Source organism: Rhinopithecus bieti, unplaced genomic scaffold, assembly GCF_001698545.2.
Source record: "Rhinopithecus bieti isolate Rb0 unplaced genomic scaffold, ASM169854v2 scaffold_56174, whole genome shotgun sequence".
Lineage (NCBI taxonomy): Eukaryota > Metazoa > Chordata > Mammalia > Primates > Cercopithecidae > Rhinopithecus > Rhinopithecus bieti.
This window is the reverse complement of record NW_016824749.1, coordinates 3,707,150-3,717,931: the sequence shown is the minus strand read 5'-3', so window position 1 is coordinate 3,717,931 and position 10,782 is coordinate 3,707,150. Positions and strand designations below refer to the sequence as shown.

The 10,782-nt window shown below is 44.4% G+C and overlaps 1 protein-coding gene across 4 annotated transcripts in view; it reads left to right on the top strand.

Moving 5' to 3' along the window:
* FAM149A (family with sequence similarity 149 member A) overlaps window positions 1-10,782 on the top strand; it is a 72,685-nt gene that overhangs the window by 42,819 nt on the left and 19,084 nt on the right. For 3 of the 4 annotated variants that reach the window (XM_017862643.1, XM_017862642.1, XM_017862645.1), the window contains exons 2-8: window positions 1,405-1,515; window positions 1,796-1,928; window positions 4,673-4,815; window positions 6,090-6,215; window positions 6,914-7,084; window positions 8,112-8,302; window positions 9,695-9,849. In XM_017862643.1, the coding sequence (XP_017718132.1) occupies window positions 1,405-1,515; window positions 1,796-1,928; window positions 4,673-4,815; window positions 6,090-6,215; window positions 6,914-7,084; window positions 8,112-8,302; window positions 9,695-9,849 (1,030 nt within the window). The remainder of the gene's footprint in view (window positions 1-1,404; window positions 1,516-1,795; window positions 1,929-4,672; window positions 4,816-6,089; window positions 6,216-6,913; window positions 7,085-8,111; window positions 8,303-9,694; window positions 9,850-10,782) is intronic. The other variant, XM_017862644.1, reaches the window with a different exon arrangement.

Genomic DNA, 10,782 nt, shown 5'->3' with positions numbered 1-10,782 from the left:
GAGGTGGCGGGCGCCTGTAGTCCCAGCTACTCGGGAGGCTGAGGCAGGAGAATGGCGTGAACCCGGGAGGCGGAGCTTGCAGTGAGCTGAGACCCTGCCTCTGTACTCCAGCCTGGGTGACAGAGCAAGACTCCATCTCAAAAAAAAAAAAAAAAAAAAAAAAAAAAAAAGAAAATTTTAAAAAAACCAAAAAAAAAAAAAAAATCATATAATTCTATTATTCTCTCTTGCACGAGACATATCTGTGGAAGGTAGATGTTCTTGCTAATCTGTACATGGTAATTAATTTGTTTTAAAAATTCCCTTTGTTGGCTGGGTATGGTGGCTCACGCCTGTAATCCCAGCACTTTGGGAGGCTGAGGTGGGCAGATCACTTGAGGTTAGGATTTCAAGACGAGTCTGGCTAACATGTTGAAACCCTGTCTCTACTAAAAGTACAAAAATTAGCTGGGTGTGGTGGCAGGCGCCTGTAGGAGGCTGAGACAGGAGAATCACTTGAACCCAGGAGGTGGAGGTTGCAGTGAGCTAAGGTCAATTAGGTAGCCTTATAATTGGAAGCAAAAGCAAACTTTTTAAAAATGCATGCTAGAGTGGTGTCCTTATTAGAAATATTGAAAGTTGAAGTTTTTCCTAATTCACTACCGTATCTTATGTTAATATGTATTTTATTTATAAAGAAAAATAAGATTTCTATTGAAAAACAGAAGTTGATTATTAAACATCAGGAAGATATTTTGACTATAGAGGAAGTAAATGTTTTAAGTGGTTCACTGAAAGGACATTTCAGTGATTAACAGGAACTGTGCTACACCAGTTAGGCTTAATATTTATTTAACATCTAGATATTTCTTCTGTTTTAGTTCTTCATTAAATTTTAATGTTTTCTAACTCTTGAAAACTCAGTATACCCACAAACAGCAATGGTAAATTAAAGCGCGTTAGATGTCTGTGTGGCTTCTAAGTGAGTCTAAAGAATTTGGTGCTTCTTAATATGAGATTAATGATTTTTTACTGGAGGGCTGGTTGGGTTTTGTAAGTATAAGGGGCCTGGTCCAGGGACAGCTGGGACCTGACATCCCTGAAATAGTGCGAACTGTTTGGGGCAACTTTTACTTCTCTGGCTAAGTCACAAAAAGTTGATGTTGTCTTCAGTTCACATAAAGGTGCATGTAGGTTAATGACAACCTTGATTTTAAGAAAACTAAAAATGATAAGGTCCTAAGTCTCAGTTTCTTGAGGATGTGGGGGATGTGTGTGTGTGCGCCGCTTATGCACAGGTGAGTTTGGAGGGATGTGGCAGAAGAAGGGGGAGCAACTTTATACAAAAGGAAATTTTAAAAGTCTTAATGAATAAAACTATATTATTACATTAGGGAGACTTTTCATGTTTTATTTTATTTCCAGAAGAGGACTGTCAGAAGGACCTAGAGGGCACAGTTTTACTGTGAGAAGTAAAGATCCTTTACCTACACATTTTACAAGAAATGTGCAGAAAGCCATTGATAAATATACCTGGTAAGAATTCACCTTGTTCATTGTTTCAGATTACAAAATCACAAAATGCCGGTAACAAATGTGGGAAAGGAAATTAGTGACTGGCCATGAATTTCTAAAAGTAAGATGCAGTTTTATTTTTAACCTAGTGTAAACATCACACTGTAATAGTATACTGTGAAAATAATTAATTAATAAATTTATTTAGTGAAAGAGGAAGCAGGCTCAGAGAAGTGAAGCCACTTAGCCATCCAAGCCCTTCCAGCAAATGTGATTTTTTTGCCCATGTTCATTCCTGCAGCGAATCATCCTTGTCCTCCAGCGGAAGCCGCACACCCACAGGAGCCCACACCTCTTGGTCTGGGTCGGCCACACAGAGCTCTACCACCGGCTCGTCCACGGAGAGGGGCTCCATTTATTCCTGGAGAGATGACGTATGTCTCAGAATATTTTGGATAATCTTGTAATTACAGTGTATAGTGAAGAATTGCTTCCTTATATTCAAAATTTTTTTTAACCAATTATAAAAGCATGACCTGTTGCATACATACATGTACATACATGTAAAAGCATGCACATGTTACATGTGAAAATAATAGATCACGAACTGTGGAGAAAAGTGCAACTCCCTCATGACCTCCTGGCCCCACCTCAGGTGCCCGCAGTGTTCTCGTTTCCACCCTGCAGCCGGCTGTCCCGGTGTGTGCTCCCGGTGACTTCTTGGTGGTATCCATGGCCGGAAATTCAGGACTTGAAGAGGAAAAAAATTTTGGAAAAGGAAAAGCTGTGACAGCCCACTGTGATTAGAGAACTCCCTGCCAGTGTTCCCAGTCGGATATTTCACCTTCACCTCCTATCCCTGGGAGAGCTGTTGTTGCCTCTGAACTGCTTTTGCCTGTGTGAGCCTGGGATTCTGGCTGGGTGAGCTCTGCTTCCACTGCTCCAGCTTGCTCAGGAACTCGCTGGCTCCACAGTCTCCTCCCTCCTCCTCCCTCCAGGGGTCTCTGAGGATCCTGGGACACAGCCTTCCTTTTGTGAGGCCCACCTGGCTACAGCACCTTGGGTGTTCTGTTTTACCTCATTTATGCTGGTGGGTTTTTTTTTCTTTCTCTTTCTGTCTCTCTCTCTCCCCCCCCCTTTCTCTCTCTCTCTCTCTTTCTCTCTCTCTCTCCCCCTCTCTTTCTCTCTCTTTCTCTCTTTTTTTTGAAGACAGAGTCTCGCTCTGTCCCCCAAGCTGAAGTGCAGTGGCGTGATCTCGGCTCACTGCAACCTCCGCCGACGAGGTCCAAGCAATTCTCCTGTCTCAGCCTCCCCTGTAGTTGGGATTACAGGTGCGCACCACCATGCCCAGCTAATTTTTGTATTTTTAGTAGAGATAGTGTTTCACCATGTTGGCCAGGCTGGTTTCGAACTCCTGACCTCGTGATCCGCCCGCCTCGGACTCCCAAGGTGTTGGGATTACAGGTGTGAGCCACCACGCCTGGCCTCTTTGCTTTCTTTAAAAGCGGTTCCCCACTCCCACCGCACACATGAATCCGCTTCAGTCTGCAGCTGTACAGCCGAGATTCTCAGGGGAGCGGGTAGCGGAGGGAGTCTGGAAGGGACTCAGCTCAGCACTGCTAGGAGGACTTTTCACGCAACTCCCTTACTTAGGGGCAGCTGCCTCCTTCCTCAGCCGTACGCCCACTCACCGCCGCCGCTCAAGCCCGCCTTCCTTGGTAGAAGGCTGAGCACCACTGCTTTACTCTGTCCAAGTTCTAGGATTCTTTTAGTATAACATTTAATGGAATTACCAGGGAAATCCGTATAACTTCCATTTATAGAATTAAAATACTCCAGACCCTATAATTGCTTTTCATTTTAATTTTAAAATGTATTTACTTTTTGATGGGAAATATTTGCAAAAGCAACGGAATGCAAAAGATAGAGAAATGAAAGTGAGCCCTCTTCCATGCCCCAGCCACCCAGTCTCCTCCTGGGAGATAAATATTATTATTAGTTTTTCCTTTTCTTTGTATTTTAAAAGAAATAATTCAACTCCCCTGTAATCTGGGAATCTGGTTTATTATCAATTTGAGAGAGGAGCTAATGCAGAAAATAACAAATAGCATTCTGTGAAAATCAACCTGGACTGACCATCTGGGGACACATATGTATGACTAAATACACACTTTGCCCTGGAAACTGGAAATTCTGGTGCTCGTAGAAAACCATGTGGCGGGATCCTGCCTTGGCTCTGAGAGGTCCAGGAGAGTTGCCTCCCCAATGAGACCGTCTAGGAAGGCTGAGAGGTTTTCTCATCTCTGATTCACTGCAGCCAAGTGTAAGAATCTCCTAAGGCCAGAGGAAAAATTAATACTCGGGTCTCACCCTAATATTCTTAGGATAACTAAGGATTTAAAAAAAAATTTTTCCAGTTCATTCATTTAAGGAGGTTAGTGACCTTTTCTACAAAAGTAATTTTCTTTTCTGTGGTATCACCAGAAGAAAAAAAAAATCTTGTATTTTGCAGGTGTGCTTAGGTGTGTCAGGCACAGCTCTGTGAGGGACACGTGGCTGCATGTGTGTGCAGACATACAGATGTGGGTGTGTCTGCGCAGACATACAGATGTGGGCATGTGTGTGTGCAGACATACAGATGTGGGCGTGTCTGTGTGTGTGCAGACATACAGATGTGGGCATGTCTGTGAAGACATACAAATGTGGGCGTGTCTGCAGACATACAGATGTGGGCGTGTCTGCGCAGACATACAGATGTGGGCGTGTCTGTGCGCAGACATATGGATGTGGGCGTGTCTGTGTGCGCGCAGACATACGGATGTGGGCGTGTCTGCAGACATACAGATGTGGGCGTGTCTGTGTGTCGACGCTGATGTCTATGGCAGTGTGAACACCTCCACCTATACCTGTATCTATGCAAATTCTCGAGTCTCATCACTCCTGTGGTAGAAGTTTTCTCTATTTAACAGTAAAAGAATCTGAGGCTCAGCGTGAGATGGCATTTCTCCCAAAGGTAACAGCTGGAGCATGGGTGTGTCTGACTGCAAAGCCACCTTCTTTTTCCATGTAATGTACCCTCCTACATGGTGGGTTACAGTAAATGTATAAGTAGCATTGATCCAGAAGCCCACATTTCTGTAACTTTCAGGGTCGTAACTAAATGTGCATTTCTGTTTAGGAATTTGATGAAGCCAGTGCACAGACAGTGCAGCGGTTACTCTGGGAGGTGGAGGAAATGTTATTTGAAGAGAAAGTGAATCCTCAGACCCAGAGTCTGCTGGCCGAATGCGGGGAGTGGACAAGAAGATCCCTCCATCTGAGGTGGGACCTGGTTGGTGGAAGTTCTCTGGGGTGGGTTTTCGAAGCGCCCACCCCTGGCCTGCCTCGATATGATCAATACATTTGGTCTGAAAGCACCTGCCCAGTCGGAATATGGACACAGAGCACAGTCCTTCACTGAGAGATCATTGTCCTCTTACGGTGTCTGAGGAAATACTGAGACATTCCAGTACCCAAGCGCCTTTAATTTGCGAGAAGCAAATTCGGCTCGTCCTGAGAAGGGCATTACACATACGATGAATGCAAGAACGGTGGAGGCCACCTCTTACCTTCACATTCACTGTGTGTGAGCAGCACGTGTCTGTCCATCACAGAACACAGCGAGGGTGGGCAGTGATGATTTACTGAATGGCTGGATAGATGGGTCTTCCCATCTCACCCATTCCTTATGTAGGGAGGAGCGTGTGTTACTTTTTATATCAAAGATGGAGGATATGGATGGGGTATGAAGGCAAGCTTTTCTTTCGGTCACTCAGCCAACGCACTGGGGGACAGTTTATCAAAGCTACCTGAGTTCCTCTAGATCCTGTCTGGGGAGAATCAGTTAGAACGCTTATGTAAGTGCGGCTGGATTTTCTGGTTACATTCCCGAGATAACTTTTACAGAATTCTCGACCAAACTAGAGCTTTTTGGTTTTTTTTTTCTTTTCAATCCTTGATAAGTCACCTGCCCTAAAGAGTATGATATGTCCACTAGATACTAGTTGTGGAAACTCACTTTTCTGGGGATGGTCACTCACCAAAAATTCGGGAGCTCAGTCTTACTCTTGTCACTGCTATTGATAGAAATGGAGGGAAGGTGGGAAAAGAAAAGATTGCCAGGTACATAGGCCAAGTGTGCATATTTATATGGTTTTATTCTTGTTATGTTTGTGTTTAACTGTGCATTAGTTAGTATCTATGGAGAGCTTCTGTGTGCCCAGTGTTGCCTGAGACACCTAAGTCTGTCATATATGATCTCTAAGCCATTCATGAGCCCTGCAAGGTAACCATTATTATCCTGTTTTGCAAATGAAAGACAAACAGGTGAAATTAGCCTGAGAACCTTGCCTGAGACTGAGTCAGTGGAAGAACAATCTGGTCTAAACTCTCAAAGTCACGCTTCTTCTATGATGCGCGATGCTTCCCATGTACCCATACACACTTCATCATATCATACACATGCTTTCAAAATCAGTGTTTCCTACTTTTAAAATCCCCAAACGTTTTCCCTTTGTCTGATCAAAAATGTTAGTAGCTTCTCTTTGACCTTGCAGAGTATTAGGAAGACAGCTGACCCTGCCCACTGACGAAGGCGTCCAGCATTTCCAGGGCAGCACTGCTGCCTCCACGGTCCACAGACCCCCGCTCAGTGCCTGCGGATGTAGCAGCAACATCAGAGAGTATGTTCAGATGAGTAACTCTCAAGAAGTATTGTTAGCTGTGTTTTAGTTACACTTTTTAATGTTTATCTCATCTACAAGCCTTGGCTCCACCCAGTTTGGAAATTTAGATTCCGATGAAGGGCAGGTACAGAGAAGAGTTTTTATAAGAAGCTTTTGATTCTGAATTGATGATAGGCATATGTATGTGTATATAGAGAGATGTGTAATATATGTATATATGGAACACACATGCACACACGTGGTAGTTACCTTCCACGTTTGTTCCAAATACGCTGTGAAAGGTGGACTGGGTGTAGGATGGAAACCGCCTCACTGGGATAGATTATAAGCCTCCAGACAGTGGCAGCGGGAGAAATGAAGCTCTGTCCTGTCATTTCTGTTCACTAGAGGATTTTGATGACTCTATGCCATTCACACATATCTGGTGTGCCATGACACAATGCAGTCCTTTCACTGCAACCAAAGAGGGTACAAACTCATAGAATAATTTAGGCTTTTAAGAAGCCCTTACAATTTTTAATGATGCCTGTATGAAAGTGTTTTTAAGGACACGAGTTTTGTCCAATGTAATATTCAATCGTTTTGGGGGGGGATTCTGTACTTTAAAGATAATTTAAAGATCCGCCGTGATCATTTAAGCATTGCGTTCTTGGTGTCCTATAAACTCCCATGTAGAATCTGTTTTTTCCCCATAGGTTGTGCATTTCTGGCTCTCAAATAGTCCCAGCAGCACTCTCAGCCTCTGCCCTGCCAGGCCCTGATGGCACGGGGGTTGCTGACCTAACGGCATGTTTGTCCCTGGAAGAAGAGGTTTACCATGTGGATGGAAAGATTGAAGAGTATTTCGCTTTTGACAGAAAAGAGGAGTAAATAGAATCTTATTTGACATTGGCCTCTTAAAATAATATTAATTTATTTGACATTATTGTTATCGTATGGTCATTAAGTGTTTTGTGTATATTTTACTCACTCAGAAGATTTCTGTTCTTTTGAGAGTAATGTACTCCCAGAGCTTTTGGATTCCTAGCAGGCAGCGCCTGTGCGGGAGCAGTGAAGAGGGTGTTCAGCGCCCTCGTAAAAGCAAACACGGCTCCTCGCAGTCCTGGTGCTGGGGGCTCCAGGTTCCCCATCCCTGGTTGCCCAAAAGGGCCTAAGGGGAGTCCCCGCCTCTGCACTAAATTCGTATTTTGTTCTTAATCAAAAACTACAACTATTACATGATAAAAATTTGCCCCATGATTGAAAATTGGCACATTAAAAAAGTAACATTGATAAAACCAGTCTTAACAAATTTAAGAAGACTGAAATCAAGCATCTTCTCTGATCTCAGTGGTACGAAACTGAAAGTCAGTAACAGGAAGGAAACTAGAAAACTCCCGAATATGTGTAAACTAAACAACCTGCTCAGGTAAATCAAAAACATAATGAGACAAATTAAAATGGAAACACAACATATTAAAACCAAACTTATGGGATACAGTGGAAGCAGCTCTAACAGGGAAGTCTATGGCAATGAATGCCTACACTGAGAAAAAAGAAATATCTGAAATAAACCACCTAACTTTGTACTTGAAGGAATGAGAAAAAGAACAAAGTAAGCCCAAACTTAGTAGAAGGAAGGGAATAACAAAGCTCCGAGCCGAAATAAATGAAGAGACTAGAAAAAGAGAAAGATCAGTGAAACCAAGACGTGGTTTCTTGTTTTGTTCCCCCCACCCAGTTTTATTCATGTGTAATTGACAAGCTATATATATGTTGAAAAAGAACAATGCTGTTTAACGAAGAGTGTTTATTAATATATGTATAAATGTATATACATGAATGTGTGTAGATAGAATTATTTTAACTCTAAGCCTTGATATTTTAGTAATTGGAGTGGGTTTTTATTCTTAGTGATGATGAATGTCTTGAACAAAAACCAGCTCAGCCTGGTAGGAAAAGGCGCAAACTGGGACTTCCTCCTGTTTCCCCTCATGACTGTGTCAAAGATGCCGTGACAGCAGAAGTGTTTGATCACGTCTGGACAAACATGGTAGAACTTTTGGAAGAGCTGATTAGAAAGCACTGGGAAACTACACTCACAGGTACTTATGTGCAGAATTGGCTTAATGAAAAGAAAAAGTCCCTGTTCCTCAGCCCTGTGCTCCTGCTCCCCAGGAGCCATACCTATAACATGATCAGTGAGAAGAAAAGTGGGCGTTCTGACTTTACTCACTAGTGCTCCTTAGTCCCTTCAAAAAGGACGCTATTGTTTTTTGTGTTATAAAAAATAATGCAGGGCTGGCTGGGTGTGGTGGCTTACGCCTGTAATCTCAGCACTTTGGGAGGCAGAGGCAGGTAGATCACCTGAGGTCAGGAGTTTAAGACCAGCCTCGCCAACATGATGAAACCCTGTTTCTACTAAAAATACAAAAATTAGCCGGGCATGGTGGCACGTGCCTGTAATCCCAGCTACTCGGGAGGCTGAGGCAGGAGAATTTCTTGAACCTAGGAGTTGGAGGTTGCAGTGAGCCGAGATTGTGCCATTGCGCTCCAGCCTGGGCAACGAGAATGAAACTCCATCTCAAAAAAAAAAAAAAAAAAAAAAAAGAATGCAGGGCAGACATGGTGACTCAGAACTTTGGGAGACCAAGGCAGGAGAATTACTTGAACCCAGAGGTTCAAGGCCAGCTCAGCTTGGGCAACATAGCCATACCCTGTCTCTTCAAAAAATACAAATAAAAAGCCAGGCGTGGTGGCAAGTGCCTGTAGGCCCAGGTACTCAGGAGGCTGAGCTGGGAGGACCCCTTGAGCTCAGGAACTCAAAAGTAAGCTATGATCGCGCCACTGCATTCCATCCTGGGCAAAAATGCGAAACCATCTGCCCCCAAAAAATAACAGTGCATATGCAGTCTGGAAAACATACAGAAATACACAAGAACAAGGCTAGAAGTCATGTTTTTTGTTATAGTAAAAATAATTTACCTAACTAATTTCTAATAATGAGAAACTTGTTTTAATTTTCAGGACATTATCTGTAATGTAAAATGTAAATATAGCTAAATGAATAATCCTTTAGTTATCTTACTTCAACATATAAAATATTCTGTAAACATAACATTGAACAAAACAAATCATAAAAATGTCGGTGATGGACATTAATGACCAGTTTTATTAATCAATTTGTACAATAAGGCAATAATCATGTTAACCTAAATCCTGTTCTTTTTCCAGTATTTAAGGAATTAGTTGGGCTTTGTGATGTGCTGAGAATCTTTATTGCCTGCTGTGTAATCCGCTTCTCATGCCACTGCAACCACAGTTACAGCAGCCAGTTGCTCCATACGGGTCACTGCCCTCCGTAGTAATGTGCGTAGTGGCCATAGCTTGGACTCGTGGTAGCTCAAGAACAAATATTCTCTTTTAAGAGTGAATTTTAAGTATTTGTATTAGATAATCTGATGTTTCTTATAATATTGATTCTTCTTTTGATTCAGAAGGGAAAAAACAGAGAGAAAAATTGAAAGTAGCTGGAAACAGATTTCCACATGTCCTCATTCCACACACTCATGCTGATGGAGCCAGTGGCCCCCCGTCCGGAAACTCCGAGGCCCACAGCATCTCCCTGGCTTCTCGTCTGAACCCGCCCCAGGTCGGTGCTTTCACACCCTTCTCCCTCTCGCCTTCAATCTGTGCGTCTCTCACCTTAGTTTGTCAGGAGTGCTGTTCTAGTAAGCTGTAGTATTGAGGTACTTGGGGCTGCTTGCCATGCTGCCTGCAGAGGGGTCCATGCAGGCTTTCCATGGTGACTTAAAGGGAAACCTTCACAGTGTCAGATGCCTGGAGCCCTTGACGTCCTGCCCATGAAGGACGAGGCTGTCCTCAAGTTCCTTGCAGTAGGAGCCCATGCAGGCGGCACCACTCTTGGCTTCCAGATGGAGCAGTATATCCACAAAAGGAACAGTGGTGGCATCTCTGTCAGAAATCTGAAGGGACCTGGGAGAAGCTGCTGCTGGCAGCTCGTGCCATTGTTGCTGTTGAACCCTGCTGAGGTCCCTGTCGTGCTCCAGGAACAGTGGCCGGCGGGCTGTGCTGCCACTGGCCGCTTCTCTCCTGGAAACTTCACTCACCAGATCCAGGCAGCCTTCCGGGAAACACGTCTGCTGCTGGCTACTGATCCCAGGGCGATCACCGGCCTCTCAGAGAGGCGTCTTGTGCTAACCCACCTTCCATTGCTCTGTGGAACGCAGATTCTCCTCTGCGCTGTGTGGAAGTCTCCATCCCGTGCAACAAGGGAGCTTACTCAGTGGGCCTGAAGGGGTGGCTGCTGGCGCAGGGAGTTCTGGGACGTGTGACACCATCCCCCAGGAACACCCATGGGAGTCCACGCCCGACCTCTGCTTCTGCAGAGACGCTGAAGAGATTGAGAGGGAAGAGCAGCCTGGTGCTGATGCCGCTGTGGTCAAGGGGGAGTTTCAGGGGAATGGACTACCCCAGTGCCTGCTGAGCATTGCCACCCAGCCTGAGGCTGCAGACCCAGCCCCTGCGTGCACTGCCGCCCAGCCTGAGGCTGCAGACCCAGCCC